Source organism: Aedes albopictus, chromosome 2 (genome assembly GCF_035046485.1).
Source record: "Aedes albopictus strain Foshan chromosome 2, AalbF5, whole genome shotgun sequence".
Lineage (NCBI taxonomy): Eukaryota > Metazoa > Arthropoda > Insecta > Diptera > Culicidae > Aedes > Aedes albopictus.
Genome location: NC_085137.1, coordinates 157,829,588 through 157,847,310, shown reverse-complemented (window position 1 = coordinate 157,847,310; position 17,723 = coordinate 157,829,588). Strand labels below are relative to the sequence as shown.

General features: G+C 39.0%; 2 protein-coding genes across 2 annotated transcripts in view; one reads left to right on the top strand and one right to left on the bottom strand.

The window, feature by feature from the left end:
• LOC115258615 (myotubularin-related protein DDB_G0290005-like) overlaps positions 1–17,723 on the bottom strand; it is a 605,847-nt gene that overhangs the window by 49,262 nt on the left and 538,862 nt on the right. The gene's annotated exons all lie outside the window — the stretch shown is intronic.
• LOC134286243 (uncharacterized) lies at positions 144–16,156 on the top strand. The gene is made up of 3 exons (XM_062847827.1): positions 144–1,152; positions 1,366–1,731; positions 16,032–16,156. Exons 1-3 carry the CDS (start codon positions 144–146, stop codon positions 16,154–16,156), a joined length of 1,500 nt encoding a protein of 499 aa, XP_062703811.1.

Below are 17,723 nucleotides of genomic sequence, written 5' to 3'. Positions count from 1 at the left end.
GGATGATTCCTTTTTACCACCTATTAGCAGACGTTGAAGGAATCATCCAAACGAATAACAACTGCGAAATACAACAACGAACTCGGTGCGAAACAGCAAACATTATCCAGAATTTCATTCACCGACACCGCCACACAAACTCGATGTCCCCCAAGGACAAACTCCTACGCCAAGCAGAAACCGAAACACGAAATTTCTTGAAGGACCATCCAGAGCTCTACGTGTTGAAAGCAGACAAGGGCAACAAAACGGTTGTGATGCTTAAACAAGACTATGTCACTCGAATGGAACAGATGCTGTCGGATACACACACATACGAACGAACGCAATACGATCCAACGTCGGGTCTGCAAACTAAAAACAACGATATCGTTCGCCGCCTAGAGAGATTAGGTCTGCTTGATCGTACGACGGCAATGAAATTGCGAACCTATAAAGCGGTGTGTCCAAAAATATATGGTCAGCCAAAAACACACAAATCTGGCTTGCCTCTAAGGCCAGTCGTTCCTTGCATGACATCGCCATCATACGAGCTGTCAAAGTTCATTGCAACGATCCTCCAAAAATCGTTCCAAAGCAAATTCAACGTACGAGATTCCTTTGCCTTCTGCCAATATGCAAACACAACAATAATACCAGCAGACCACGTCATGGTATCGTTCGACGTAGTGTCGTTGTTTACATGTATCCCGATCGCACTGGTACGCAAAAGCATCATCAACCACTGGAATGAAATCGGCACACACACCAACATATGCCTTGATCTCTTCCTGGAGGTGACCGTGTTTTGCATAGAATGCAGCTACTTCTGCTTCAATGGGGTTTTCTATAAGCAGAAGTTTGGCACTGCTATGGGGAACCCACTTTCCCCAATCATCGCTGATTTGGTTATGGAGGACCTACTGGAACGGGCCGTCGCGGCAGTTCCATTCGAAATGCCATATCCTAAAAAGTATGTAGATGACCTGTTTCTAATACTTCCGAAAGATAAAATTGACGAAGTAAGAGAAATTTTCAACCAACAAGAGACGAGTCTGCAGTTCACGGTCGAGGAAGAACAAAACAATCGTCTACCGTTCCTTGATCTAGTCGTAATTAGGAACCTTGACCGAAGCATGTCTACTGAATGGTATATGAAACCGATTGCCTCCGGTAGGTTTCTCAACTATCATTCCCTACACCCACTCCATCAAAAAATGAACATCGCGCTAAATTTTGCAAAGCGAGTGTTTATGTTCTCCACAAACTGCACGGAAAATGCCATAAAAACGATTATAAGAAGGCAACTCCTGATCAATGATTACCCAAAGTCATTGATCAGTCGAGTAATAAACAGAGCAAAACAAAGACTAATATCGAGTACAGCTATGGAAGCGAGCGAAAACACACCAGAAGAGGATGAAAAACTGTTCCGCTCGCTCACCAACATCGACGGCCTCTCCAGTCGGATTTCCAAAACACTCAAGAAGGAATACGCAAACATCCAAGTTGCCACCAAAACAACAAAAACGGTTGGCACACTACTACCCTCGATAAAGGACAAGACGGCGAAGGAACAACAATCAAACGTAATCTACAAGATCCAATGCGGGGACTGTGAAGCCTGCTACATCGGCATGACGACCACAAAATTGAAACAGCGTATCTCGGGACACCGATCGAACGTAAGGCGTTTAGAAACACTACGAGCAGCAGGCTACACAAACGAGGATGCAGCGATCGTGGAAGTTCGTGAGAAAACGGCTCTTGTGGATCATGCAGCTGCTATGGATCACACATTTAGACTAGAAAATGTAAACATTATCGACAAGTCAAACAGATCAGCCAGCTTACCAATACTGGAGAGCTGCCACATCAGAAACACAACACACACAGTAAATAAACGAACAGACACAGACAATCTAAATGTAGCATACGCTGCTGTTCTACACACCATTAAAAACATACGAAAAACAGAACGAAGAGACCAAAACAGAACAAATGTAAACAGTACAACTTCCACTAACACAACCACACACCACACTAGTAGTAATAGAACAGATAGAACAGTTTAACCACCAACAGTCATTTTGAAAAATTGCGCCAGTGCAACACACAGTGGGACGGATTCTGATATTAGATATTTTAAACTAGTTTTCCTAAAGTTAAAACACTCCTAGAAAAGTAAGTAACTTTGAGAACCACAGTTTAAGGAGTCCTAACAAAATTTCTATTATAGCTAAACATAAATGACGGTTAACTGTTCAAACAAACATAACGAAAAAACAACTAGACTTTCGGTAACTATCCAATGTATTAAGAACCCTTCTACCATGTACTAGACTTAATAAATATTGCAGAATCCTTGAAAAAGGTCCAATAAGGACCGAAACGTCGGATCAAGAAAACATATAGTTGTTTTGATTCTCCTAGAAGACTGAAAAGCCAGCAACATAACTGAAGACATCCAACATACAGTCGATCACCTAAGAAACAAAATTTTGAATTCAAGATTGTGACAAAACTATGAAAGATACAATGTTGCACCAAAGGACAGTTTGGTAGCGTATCAAAAAATGAATGTTTTGTAGAAGAACATTTCTCACATTTATCACGTTTTTCACGAGTCAACTATCAAAAAAGGTGAAAAGGGGGTACATTTTTAGGCACTTTTTACATAAAAGTCAAAATTTCTACACTTAAATGACTTTTTATCAATTACCTGTCCAAAGAGTATTAAAAGACAAAGCTTTAAGCTTTCTATCCATGCGCTAAGATTGATTATACAGTTCATAGTTTCTGAGTTAGAGATGTTTAAAGATGGGGTAATTTAATAACACTAATTTTTGAATAACTCACTTAGCAGTGATTTCCGGACCTACCTGTAGAACAATTTTTTGCTGCAAATATGGTCTACTTTCACCTCCTTTCGGGTGTAACACGAATTACCAGTCACCCTGTAGTTTTTGACATTGCAGCCTATAAATAGTAATTGTAGTTCATAGACAACAAGTTTGCTATTGTTCTTGTTGTAGGTAACTTGCATGGTCACGCTCGAACGAATCTTATTATGATATCTTTCAAATTTGCCGTGTAGCTCACAACCGAAGTTGAAGCAACTAAAAAAGGTATTTAAGGTTCACCATTGAAGTTTAAACTTTTTTTGTGTGCGTTGGATCATCAATTGGTTTTTTGCCTTTCTCGTACACCAAAGTGTATGAAAGGCTATATGTTCACTCAAAACCGAATTTTCGATAGAAGGCTCGGAAGGTCAAGTCACATATACCAATCAACTCAGTTCGACGAATTGAGATGATGTCTGTATGTGCGTATGTATGTCTGTGCGCAAAAATAGTTCACTTGCTTTTAAGATACTTCCTATTGGCCGATTTTTCAGATTATAACTCAAATCTATCCGGAATTTTACCGCATTGTTTGCTATTAAAAACGGTCAGAATCGGTCAAGGCGTTCCGGAGTTATCGCCATTTGAGTGATCCAGGCCATCACCGGTAGAACTGACCGTATACAAAATTGAACCAAGCCCTATCATGCGAAACATCAAACTGCGACGATTTTTGTAACCATTAACATGGTTGACGAGTTTTGTGCGGAACTCACATTGGAGACCAGAAATTCCCTGGAATAATTCTTAGAGCAGCGTTTCTCAAACTATGGGTCGCGACCCACTGGTGGGTCGTGGACTGAATTTAGGTGGGTCGCAAAAGATTCAGCGATATTGTAATATATGTCTTACATAACTTATGTTTAATGATATTGTTAGCAAAATTTGAAATTTGTAAAATCTCTCTCAAGAACAAACAGAGTTATTTCAAGAGACTAGATTCCTCCCTATTTCTTTTTAGTTTTCATTATGAGTCTCAGTTCGAAGTATCCCTAGCTCAGGGCTAAAAATCTCGTTAATACAGATAAAAAAAAGTTTGCATTTTTAGATTGATTTACTTGCCATGTTCAGTAGTTTTAATTTCAGAAAAAATGGAATTCTAAAAATCAGCAACAAACAAAAAAAAAAACAAATTTTATCAAGAAACCACCCCGTTTGGTAATCTCCACGGGATTATATGTTGATCATCACCGAACTTGAGAGAAACTTTTTAATTCGAAACAATTTGATCGAATAATATTTAGTAAAAAGAAAATCGCGTTAAGTACTGTTCCTTTGAATTCCACTAAGAATTTGCATCCTTTGACAGATTTGTATTTCGACCTCAACTGTAATGTTATTGCGAATAATATTGCTGAATTTTGGTTACTTTAACTTTTACAAACAGCAACCATCGATTGGAATAAAATGGAAGAAAAATAAGCGTATGAAGCGTGAAATTACAAATTTCAAGAGGACTAGACTTGAACTGCATTTTCATCCCAAGGTGTGGATAAGCGCAAAACTGTCACAATATCTCCACGGCCCCCCTGCCCCCTCTGGCTACGCCCTTGCACGATCAGCACACTGATTATTTGGAATTACCCCAGATATATTTTTTGTAATTTTGTTAGTTACTCAGCAGTTTTTTAAGTTAAGGACAAAAACAAAATATTGAAACCTTCGAATGAGTGCATACAGTTTTGTATCTTTTAATACTTGTTAAAGGATAAGCCTTACAGGGCGGAATTAAACTGACAAAACTGACTACACTCATTCGAAGAAGACATTCTACAGAGAGGGATCGAAAAGTCGGCACAAGAATGGTTTAAAAGTTGGGAAACACTTGGAAAACTAAGGCAGTACGGTATAGATATTCTGGTGGAATGCCAACAGGATCTCTTGGAAAAAAAATCCCTTGAAGAATTTCTTGTAGAATTTTAAGAAGTTCTTTCAAAAGAGGCTTTTAATTTTGTTAAAAAATGTGCTTTGGCTGACCAAGCCAAAGGAAATTACACTGTTGAAAATAAAAAAAATAATTCCTCTCCCGCTTTCACATACATGTGCACATCATTGTATGTGTTAGATGTTCATATAATCCCATCCGAAGGACATTTGGATTGTGAAAAGAAGCAAAAAGCATGTGCGACTGTGGCGACGGAGTTAGTCAAAAAACTCCGTAGCTTGAAGGAATAGAAGCTCCTGTCTAGTGAATTGGGAGTCATGGGTTCGATTCCCACCGGGGTGCGTGAATTTCTTTTCATAATTCCAATCTCAATTTGTCCATCGAGCACATGTTTATGTTGCGCACATGGATGCCAAAGCATTTTCAACAGTAGACATATGTGTTAAAATAGTCGTTATGTTCTAATCTTCAGGCTTCTCAAGAAAGCCGCTCTCTTTCAAGATCAGCCGCTGATCTGTGCGGTCTAAATGGTTTTCCTCATCCTAACAGTGTAATTCAAGAAATGGAGATGACCCAATAAATTCAATCTACAATTCTACCTATATATCATCTAACTCAACGTCCAAACATCAAACCGGAGACAAAACCGGCCGATGAAAGGCAGGAGATAAAAAATCGCCCAACCCCTTACAGCCGACCCGGGTGCGATGAAATAAAAGACGATACCAACCTTCCAAACTGACCAACCAGCAGCAGCAGCAGAGCAGCAATCGATTACAGTTGGGAGCCTTTTGTCTGCCCGGCCTTCACCTAAGCCCTCGTGGTCGGTCCCACCCACGCCACCTTCCGCCACTTTTCTTTTCCGTATTCTTGGCTCGAGTGCAGCATCAGCATCAGCGAACCATTCGAGAAAAGTTGTGTGTGCTCGACGTACCGACCGACGTAGAGCATCCTTGGTTCGTTGATTTCCCGAGCTCGGCTGCTTTATTAGTTGAATTATTTTTCCTGTTTTTCTTCGCACACCAACCGGTGGTGGTAGCTTTCTGTCTCAGTGTCTCGCTCTTGCCCGAAGCGAACGCGTTCCCGCTCTGTTGTTGGTGGGGGTGGCCGGTTGGGGGCGGTGAAAAGCGCAGACCTTCTGGAGACGAACTTTGGACAACTGTGTTATCGGAAAAGTTTTCCTGTGCACCAGGAAGTTTCCTTCGCTTGGTGAGGTATTTTTTTTGTTTCCTTCTGAGGTGGTTGGGTGATGTTGCCGATTCTGAAGCGCAGTTGTTGCACCGGGAATTTCCAGCAAGAAATTTGCCAACCTCGACAGTGACCTAGAAATCGATCCGCACCGGGGAATGTGAGGTCTCGAAGAGGACTGAAATAACGGGCGAAACCTGAGGCAAGTCGTTCGCAAAAAAAAAGAGATGCGTTTTTATCGAACCTCTCAGGGCGAAGCGCGCCCCATCGATACAATGTGGCGGTGATTATTTTGTATCACCATCCAGACGTCAATTCAAACCTGGCCTGGGGGTCAGAGAGATTGCATGCATCAGGGATATCCACTCGTCATTGAATCTGCAGCCAAACAGCTGATCATAGGTGTAGAATGGCATACAAAAAAAATATTGTAAATCGTTCGGCGTAACAACACTAAATGGGGCTGAGATTCATCGAGCGCCTTTGCTCTGATTTTTTGTAAGTTATCTTGGTTTTCTACTCATGAAAGAAGTCATTTTTCCTTCAAAGTTGTAAGTAAAAGTGGGCTTGTGGTACCCTTCAGTCACAGTACCTACGCCACTGCAGCCGACCTTCAACCATGAATCGATGGCATGATGATTTTCACCTCCTGGTTTTGACATTCATTTTTTTCTGTTCTTTTTTTTGCTCTCTGCTCAGTGTGAATCACATTTAGCGTTGTATCCGCCACCACCCAGGTCGCGTATCGTTCGATGGTACGGAGGGAGATCGGTGAATAATGTTGCTCCCCGCCGTCCGATTGGTGAATTGTCGATAAATCGGAAAAGCGGCCCATTTTTTTTTTCTTTTTGCTGTTGTTTTCTTTGTGGCTCGATTGTTCGCTTGAGCCCCCCATCGACGGCTGCCAATAAATTGGTTATCTGTGTCTCTCGTGTTGGCACCGATGATGCTAACCAAGAACGGTCGGTTCCGGTATCGTGTGTTCAACCTAGAACCTGGAGGATCGGTGAAGGGTATGATTAGTGATTGTGTAGGGTTTGAGTGTGGTTGGGGCTGCAACCAGAAAAAATATATCATTTTTTTTTCACGAAAGGTTGTCGATTGCTAGTAAATTGTCACAAAGTGGCTATTTTCAGTATCTTATAGCCAGAATTGTCAGGTTAAACCATGGACCAATAATTGCTACAGTTTTCTCTAATCAAAACCCTTGAGAGAAATTATGGTTCTGTTTCATGGAAACTACTTATTTTGTTCTGAATATCTAAATAACATCTTATTCAGTTAATATGCATTCAACAGTAGTTTGCCCTTGGTTTGATCTTACAATGATGAAATTAGTTATTTCTTTTTCGCCTTTCTCGTACACTAAGTGTACCGGAAAGGCTATATGTTCACTCCAAAAATGAGTTTTTGATAGAAGTCGAGTTGATAGGGTCGATTCACATATACCAATCGACTCAGCTCGACGATTTGAGGTGATGTCTGTGTGTATGTGTATATTAGGCCTGTCCACCTTTTCAAAAATGTTCTCTGATTCTCAAGTCCACCCCCATATTTTGATTGGCATCCTAAAAGAAGTAACTGGTCAAAATTTCAGCCAAATCCATTGAAATTAAGAGGTGCATCAAATCAATTTTGTGTTTTTCGACTATTTTTGAACTTCAAAAAATCATAACTACACTAAAACATGTCAAAACTTAATTCTTTCGGCATAAATGGAAAGCTTTACTTGTTTGCTATAACTTCTCCGAACAACGTGTGCCAATAAAATTGAAGGAAACATGTGTAATTATCACATTTGTGATCAGAAAAACCTTAAAAAGTTGATTTTTTGATTGATGTGAACACCCTAATATACGTAATAAGTTTGATATTTTAAAACGGCATCATATTCTCTCATATTTTTGGGTTATTTGCTTCTTTGACACCAATGCAGTAGGAGTTGAGCAAAAAATATAAAAATTCGGGAAAGCCAAATGTGGCTTAAAACTAGCTTTTTGGAGGCAATCACGTTGTGGCGCGAAATTGTACTGAACGAAGTAGCTTTTCTTCCTTGTAGTTTGCCTTGGCTACCCCCTACCACGGGTGATAACAAACAAGCGTGATGACAGGTGTTGGCAATCATATCAGTGCTGACGCGATGCCACTTTTTGCGCGCCAAAGCGTGATTGCACCCAAAAAGCTAGTTTTTAGGCCACATTTGGCTTTCACGAATTTTAGTAATTTTGCTCAACTCCTACAACATTGGTGTCAAAGAAGCAAATAACCAAAAAAACATTGGAGAATTTGATGCCGTTTTGAAAAATCCAACTTATCACGTATATTAGGGTGTTCCAGAACAAAATCTATCAAAAAATCAACTTTTTTAGGTTTTTCTGATCACAAATGTGATAATTACACATGTTTCCTTCAATTTTATTGGCACACGTTGTTCGGAGAAGTTGTAGCAAACAAGTATAGCTTTCAATTTCTGCCAAAAGAATTAAGTTTTGATATGTTTTAGTGTAGTTATGATTTTTTGAAGTTCAAAAAGGGTCTAAAAACACAAAATTGATTTGATGCATCTCCTAATTTCAATGGATTTTGCTGAAATTTTGACCAGTTACTTCTTTTAGGATGCCAATCAAAATATGGGAGTGGACTTGAGAATCAGAGAACATTTTTGAAAAGCTGGACAGGCCTAGTGTGTATGTGTGTGGACAAAAAAAAACTCACATTACTTTTTGGCTGTAAACCTCAACCGATTTTAATGACCGACGGTTCATTCGACGTGGAATCTGGTCCCATTTTTTCTTATTGAAAATGGTTCGGATCGGTTATGTCTATTTAGGTGTTCCGGACAGGTACCCCAGGAAGGGACCAGATATGAAAACGCTACAAACCCATCCATGCAGCACATCAAACTGCTGCATTTTCGATAACTTGATGAATGGTAAGCAGAAAAATAGTCTCAGACCATATCTGAACCGGTAGTGTCCCAGAACCGGTTCCGGATGTCCTGCCGGAAATGGCCAAACATAAAAGTGAACTAAACACATGCATGCGACATATCAAACCGCGGCTTTTTCAATAACCTTATTGCGATAACATTTCGCATCCGTATTTTGTCGTATACAATTCGCTAAGTGGGAACAAAGTTTCTTTCAAAGTATAATATAAGAATAAGAAGAGAAAAAAGAAAGACTGATAGTGAACGGTGTAAAGTAATCCGCTCGAAGACTTATAACTAGAAGTCGTGAACAAATTAGAATATTTAATTCCCTCTTATTATAGAATAATCAATTAGTTAGTGAGTTACCACATAGTTTGCTAAAAGTGTACTAATTAAGTGCCTTACATCACTTCAGATTGCAGCTAACCCAAGAAAGATCCGGCAAAGCCGATGCCAGCTCACGTTTGCTGAATCGGATGACAAGGCGTCTATATATTGGTTGCACTGAAATATTGTAATTTAAGCTCTATGAATTTATTTAGAAGTGAATTAATAAATCCCTCTGTTCTAGCTTTTGCTAATCCACCAAGCCAAGAAATTTGATTTGCTGAAAGAATTTCAGCATCCTACCAGTCGCCCTTCCCTTCGGCAACAAACCTGATGAACAGTTAGCAGAAAAACATTCTCAGATCATATCGGAACCGGTATTGCTCCGGAAGGGGTTCCAATTTTCCCACCGGAAGTGGCCAAGTATAAAAGTTAACCAAACCCATGCGACATATCAAATAGTGGCTTTTTTATATCCTGATAAACAGTAAGCAGGAAAATATTTTCAGAACATATCTGAATCGCTAGTGATCCGGAACCGGATCCGGGTGTCCCGCCGGAAATGGTCAAATATAAAAGTGAACAAAACCCATGCATGCGACACATCAAATCGCGGATTTTTAGGTATATTGATTTGGCAAAAAAAAGTTTCCGGCCATATTGGGGACAACCGGAAGTGTTCCGCAACCGATTACGGTTGTCCCATCGGAAGTGGTCAAATGTAAAGGAGAACCAAACCCAAAAATTTGACACATTAAATGACTTTAAAGGTAACCTGGTGAACGGTTAACAAGAAAAAAAACCAATAGTGTGCCGAAACCGGTTCCAGGTGCCCCGACGGAAGTGGTCAAATGTAGAACGGAACCAAACACATACACGCAGCACATTAAATAGCGGCTTCTTCGATCCGCAAGAAAATAATCTTTTTATTTATTTTATTTTTATTTATTTTATCATTTCATTTCGTCAACCGACGTAGACTAGTACATTATACATATACATATTTTTTCTTATTTCTTAGTAATATAATTATGAATTACATTGAAAAATATATTTAAAAAAAAAAATAAATTCAGTAGTGTTTTGTATTTTAAGTGTTCCTATTTCTAATGGTACGAAAAAATGTTTTCAAATTTTGCCTGGACATGGTAAAGTCAATCGTTTCGCAATGTTTATTACATATAAGCAACCATCATACGATTTATAGGTTCAAATTTGGCGTTATTTTTTTCGATGGTGGTTACTTGCGAAAATATTACGACTTCTTAATTGCCGAGTAGGTATATAAAAATTTAGTTTTGATAAGATTTCAGGCGAGTCTATACGATGCGAAACGATATCGTTTACGAATGAAATCATTGCGATTTCACGCCGCTCTTGCAGAGTTTGTTTGTCAATAAGCATGCAGCGTGCTTTGTAAGACGGAAGTGGAAATGATGTCCAGCCTAATTTACGAAGAGCAAACAGTAGAAATTGTTTTTGCACTGATTCTAATCTTTCTTCGTGCGTGGTTGAAAAAGGAGACCATACAGTGCTGCAGTATTCTAAAATAGATCTAACATAGGCAATATAAAGTGTTTTAATTGTATATGGGTCATGAAAGTTATAGCAGAAGCGCTTAATGATCCCTAGCATATTATTAGCCCTGTGAATGATTGTGTTATAGTGGTCAACGAATGTAAGTTTAGAATCTAAGATTACTCCTAAATCCCTAACCTTTTCACATTTTTCCACATTCTTATTTCTTAATGCAATTGAGACATTCGGTGTTGTTCTTTTTCTGCTAAATGATATTAAATTGCATATTTTAACATTCAGTTCTAATAGGCTTTTATTGCACCATGTATAGAATATTTCTATTTCATTGCGGAATACATTGATGTCTTCATCGTTTCTTATTTCCAAAAAGAGCTTCATGTCGTCGGCATAAATTAATACTTTTAACTTCTTGAGAATGAAGGAAAAGTCGTTTACATAAATGATTAAGTGAAGAGGTCCCAAATAAGAACCTTGTGGTACACCGGAAGTGACTTGAATTGGTTTTGATTTGTATCCATCAAATTTAATTATTTGTTGGCGGTCAGTCAGATATGATTCAAGCCATTTCAGGTGACCTGGTTCAATTCCAATTTTGTGCAATTTGAAAAGCAGCATTGGTATGTCGATGCGATCAAATGCCTTACTTAAGTCCGTATAAAGAGCTTCCACGTTGTTTCCATTATCCATTGCATTCAATATATAGTCAACAAATTGAAGCAAGTTTGTTGAAGTTGATCGGCCTTTAAAAAAGCCGTGCTGCATGTTAGTTATTCTGTTTTTGATTTGTAGAAATAACTTTTAGTTGACAATTGCCTCAAATAGTTTTGGAATGCAAGAGATAATGGCTATTCCGCGATAATTACGTACGTCTGATTTACGACCAGATTTAAAAATAGGCACTAAAAAAGAGCTTTTCCATATTTTTGGGAAGTTTGCAGTATCGAGTGATATTTTAAAAAGCCAAAATAAAGGAGCAGTGAGCTCCTTAGCTAAAAATTTCAGAAATATTGGAGGAATTCTGTCAGGACCATGTCCCTTAGAGGCGTCCAAGTTCAAAAGTGCTTCAAAAATTTCATTTGGTTGAATTTGATTTACACCAATATTCCAGGGTAGAAAGCAAAGTAATCGCGGTCACGATCTTCTTCCGAAAAAGTTGTATAGATTTCCTGGAAAAAATCAGCAAATAGATTACAATTTTTTTCCGGGGTGTCCCCAACTTTTTCGTCAAGATGCATTACGGATGGAAAATTGTCAGATTTTAATTTGGTTTTTACGTAATTAAAGAAGTTCTTTGGGCAGGACTTTATTTCGAGTTCAGTTTTCGTATTATATTCTTCAAATGCATTATTAATTTCAAAATTTAATTGGTCGCATAGGTTCAAATATTTAGCGAAATTTTCATCAGTTTTATATTTTTTGTAAATTTTATGTGCTTTTTGTTTGCGATTTCTCAGATTTTTGATTTGTTGATTATACCAGATTGGATATTTTGAATTTATATGACGACGTTTCGTTTTTATTGGAGTTTCTTGCCCAATAATTTCATTTAAAATTTTGTAGAACTCTTCTACGGCAGATTCGACATTTCCTTCATTCCTAAGAATAGCTTGCCAATCTACACTACTTAATTTACATTTTCGTACTTCGCTAATTTGTATTCAAACACTTCCTCATATTCGCAGTCGTTGAGGATTTTGTGCTCATGCATGAACAAAGAATATTTGATTGCTGTGTGGAAAGCTTCATTTTTCCATAACGGAGACAATGATTCGCTAACACAGAAGTCGTCAAAGATATTCGTTATAAAAAGTCAAGGTAGCAATTTTGGCGGTTTTTTATGTGATTAATTTGGTTTAGACCTAAATCTCAGGCCACATTTACCGGTAGTTTTCCGGAAGCAGTTTCGAGTGCCTCGCAGGAACTGGCGAACTGCACAAATTAACCAAACCCATGCATGCATTACATCAATTTGCGACTTTTTAGGAAAGCTGATTAACAATTTGCATGAAACTAGTCTAAAACCACATCAGAGACAATCGGTAAGTGGTAAAATGTGAAATTGAACCAAACTCATGCGTGTGGTACCATAAAACCACGCTAATTCGACAATAATTGCTGTCAAATTACCTGGGTAAACTTTCAATTCGATAAACCAACTCTATTTTAGTTTTGTTTAGATTGTAGGATTTATTTTTTAACACCAATCCTACAGATATTGTGTTGGTAAGAATTGATAGTGTAGTAATTTGATGGAACTACAATGAAATGATCGTTTACGGAAACGTCATTTTTCATCTAAAGATGTCTTTCAATAAGCGTCTGTGCGAACCAAACTTAGACCAATAACTGACGTCAATTCTTGAACGACTCGTTTTAACCCACTTGCTTATTTATTGGCATTCTGAATTTCTCAGTCCTTCATCACCTCCTTACAGATAGCTTGTTCATTTTAAGATTGTTGATTTCCGAAGCTCACTGCGGTTGATCACCAAACGGATCAGGTGTCGGAAGGCACCAAATTTGAACTTCCGGAAGTTGCAGCTGCACGAGGAGCTGCTGCGGGTGTGAGTAACATCACAGTATCGGATCATTCGTATTTACAGTGTATTGCACTGTGACATTATTTGATCATTTTTTAATTCGACAAATGTCGACTGAGCGGGGTACGAATTAAAAAGTGTCGTATTAAGAGTGATGAATACGCGGGGTTTGACAGTACATCAAATAGCAGCTTTTCTGATAACTTCCTCTTCTGTATGGCTCGACGTTCGCATTGGAACTTGGCCTGCCTCTCTTCAACTTAGTGTTCTTTAGAGCACTTTCACAGTTATTTTTGAAAACAAGATGATCGATTTGTAAGAACATAGCCTCAGACCATATTTTAGACAATCGGTAGTGTCCCGAAACCAGTTCTGGGTGTCCCACTGGAAGTGGTCAAATGTAATACCCATGCATAAGATAAATCAAATCGTGGTTATTTAGGTAACCTAATGAACGTTAGCAATGAAACAGTCTCAGACTATATTTGGGAGAACCGGTGGTGCTCCGGAACCTGTTCCGGAGAGTAACCAAATGTTCCATGTGACACATCACATCACGGCTTTTTTAATAACCTGAGGACGGTTAACTAGAAAATAGGCTCATATTACATTAGAGACTACCGGTAAGGTTGCACAACCAGCGTTGGGTGCTTCGCCGGAACTACGAAAGTAAATAAAATCAATGCAAGCGATAAATATGTGTAAGAGAACAAAACCTTGATAAATTAAACCCACATACAAACAGACGTCTCACTATACTCACTACGTTCTTGTTTTCAACGTTCAATAAAATATAACCTGAAATGCGCAGAAAAAAACTTCATCGAAGACCGAAAAGTGATCTGTGATTATGTAAAAAGTTATAGCTTGTTTGTATCGATCTTGATCAGCCTGCAGTGTTAGTAAAGGTGTTCAAGCAGTCAACTGAGAAATATGATATTATTCAGCTCTGTTTATACGTTGAACATAACGTCGGACTATGTGCCATCAATAAGTATTAAGTCAATTCATTAATGGCTTTGATAAAATGCTTGCTTTTCTGCCGATTATTCGGATATTTTACAATAATTAAATTAATGAAATACGGTACACCATACAATGGTTTTTGGGTTGTGATTTCATTTTCATGCAGTAAATAAGAAGTAAATACATATTACGAACTGAATGTTCTTCCCATGATATTCAGTTCTTCGGAATGTTAGTTTCGGTTCTCACATTTTGATACAACATTAGAATGAGCTTTGAGCCTCCGTTAAATAATAATTTCACTGAGCAAACCTGAAGAAAAACGAAACAACTCCCACAAACTCAAGCACCGAAAACAGCTGACAGTCGAGCACGGCTCATTAAAAAGTGAAAAGTTCTCCGGACCGTGAACAACTTCAACGACCGTCGGACGATGGTGCCATTACTAAATTTTTCAACCATTTGCCGCTGGCTGGGTGCAATGGCGTAATGGCGTTTGGTGCTTCAAATATACGAGAAAAAAATCCTCCCGAATTCCCACTGGTGGTGGTATCCAGAATCAAAGAATAGGGCGGCAAAAATCTGTGCGCTGGAACTGGTTTTAATTTCGAATGAGCCAGTAAAAGGATTAAAGTCATACTCCAGAGCGCGAGAAAGAGCAAGCACCGGGACTTAAACTGCTTGACACCGAACGTCAACCAGTACCTAGTGCTTTTTAAGGATTTTTCGCTTCGTTGCGGAGTGGAGGGTGTGGTGAGCTCCGTCAAAGTGTAAATCTGCTGTAAGCCTTTGCTGAGGAGGATTGTGTTCTCTGTGTGCAAAAGGGTATCGTTTTTCCACAGTTTCGCAAAACTATGGATGTGGTCCCTTGGGAGGATTGACACACCGAAAGGAGGATTGGCATTTTGAATTTTTAATCCGGTACCTCACAAATTGCAAATTGAATTGCGTTCTCTGGCGGCGGTGGTGGCGTTCAGAGCAAGTGAATAGTTAACGATGGCTTTTGTTCGTTGGTCCCCTGCGATGGTGATTGAATTGAACGGCGAATAAAATTTTGATGGGGGTACATTTTGAACGTAAAAAAGCTACAAAATGTACAGTAAAATCAACTTTCGTTCTGTTGTTGCTTTCTTGCTACTGAATCACTGAGCAAATGTTTCAACAATTTATTGATGCCCTAAAAGCTATAAAAGTTCTATAAATAAACCAAGAATATAAAACTTTTATAGTTTATTATTGTTTCCACCATTTTTCTTTAATTTCTTTCATATTGGAGTTATTAGTGGATTTTTTTTAATAATTAAGGGGCGTTTAATTGGCTGTCTTGAGTGATTGAAGTACTTGTACACGGTGAACATTATCGATCGTTTGTTGATTTCTTGTGAAAGTGTACTTAAATTGGTAAATTTCTATGGATTTTTTCGCATTTAATAAACCTTGAATGAAACAGTCTTGCAGAATTAGATCTACTTCCCATTCACTTATTAATAGCCGATAACAAGTGGCTCAGTATTGCCTTCTATGCTCCAAAATCTTCTTTCGCCTTCTCATGAAAATTTCATTTTCAAGTCACACCCCAAGTAAAGGACAATAAAAGAAACATAAACGTTTCCACCGACTGCGCCCCGGTTGACGATGATGATGGTGCCAAGCGGAAACCACCGTTTTATGTTTACTTTAAAGCTTGAAGTTCAACATCAACAGGTTCTGGTTGACTTCGAGAGCTGAGGTTAAAGGTTGACCATCATACTAAAACACACTTTCTCGGACAGTGTGTGCTTCCTCGACACCACCAGCAGAGAAGAAAGTGTACACCAAGCGAGCTAAGGACACGCAGTTGGAACTGAAAACGGATGATTTATCAACTGAAGACATCTTGACTGTGCTGAAAGCGTAGAGTTTCCATTTAGCAACACGCTGGAAAATTGCCATCGCCAACAGCAGCAAGTCAACCAACGCAAACGCAACAGTTTGCTCAAAAATGACCCTCTTGGTGTCAGCCTGCGTGTCTCTCTCTCTCTGTCTATTTGCATGGTTATCGTTGTCACACTTTATAGCTACTAGAGACGCATGCTGTGAAGCTCCATGATGGCCCCCATTACATGAATATGGAAATGTGACTCGATAAATGAATTCGAAATTATTTTCACTCGATTTGAGCTGTACATAAATGCAAATCGGAAAGATTTTCATTTCTTCGGCTACGCATTTCTCCTCAGACGAGGTCTGACGTTTTCGAGTTTCGTTAATCGATTAAACGACCGGATTTATTGCTTCTTAGGGCCTGTCCATAAACTACGTAGACTCTTAGGGGGGGACGGGGGGGTCAGGCCAAAGTCTACGCTCCATACAAATTTTGAAAATTTTGTATGAACAAAAGTCTACGGAGGGAGGGGGGGGGGGTCTGAGATTGCCCAAAATAAGTCTACGTAGTTTATGGACAGCGCCTTATCAGAGTGAGCACCCTCATTCTTTCCCGCCCGGACAAGTAAATGTGACTAATCGATGGGATTTATTCGACGGATTGGTGCTTGAGTCCCATAATAAATTACAAATCGATGCCTATTATTTTCCGATCCGGCATCTGTCTCGTTCGTTGAGCTTCTTCTGGGTGGAGAAAGCTTTATATCGAGAGTATGTATAAGATTGTCTGGGAAATAGGAAAGCTATAATTGACGAAAATACAGAAGTCAAAAGATTTATAATTTTCTGTTTCTTGATGGAGCGTCACAACTGAGACAGAGCCTCAAAAGGATTACTTATAGATAACAGTAAGCAAATTACACGATAACTAGAGACTTCGGCAGGGTTTTAGCCACTAAGCTTTAAAATTGGGACAATTTTAGCATTGAGCATTTCCACAGTTATTAATTAAAGGGCTTTCTTTGCCTGCCATTGCATGAATTTTTATATTGTGAAGCAAGGACAATAATACACTATGCCCAGGGAGTCGGGAAAATTTCCCCTACCTTGTAGTTCAGGAATTCCGGTCTACAATCGTAACACTATCCATATCTGTTATACTGAGTAATGCTGCACAATCAACCGCAGTTACTGGAGCAATCTAAAGTCTACTAGCTTAGTGTAAACCTTTGGGATATTCAGGTTCGTCCAAACTGTTCTATAGTGAAGTCCTTCAAATCTACAAGAAAAACTTTGTGTTTTCACCATAAATAATAGCATCGCATGATCTGCTGGGATCCTTGAAGCTCTTGAAATCTCTAATGTCGCGCCCCCACATTTTAGGGGCCCCCACAAAACCCTTTTTTGGTTGCTAACATTAGCTTTATTTTTCATATTGCTCAAGTGCTGTTCGAAAATAAGGAAAAACATTTTTGTTCATCTCTCCGAGGGGCCTCCACATCCACTCGGGCCCCGGGCCCCCACAATCCTTAATCCGGGCCTGGGTATTGAGTATCTTCATGCCTGTTACACGATATAGCAAAGCTCAGAAGCAGGTTCGA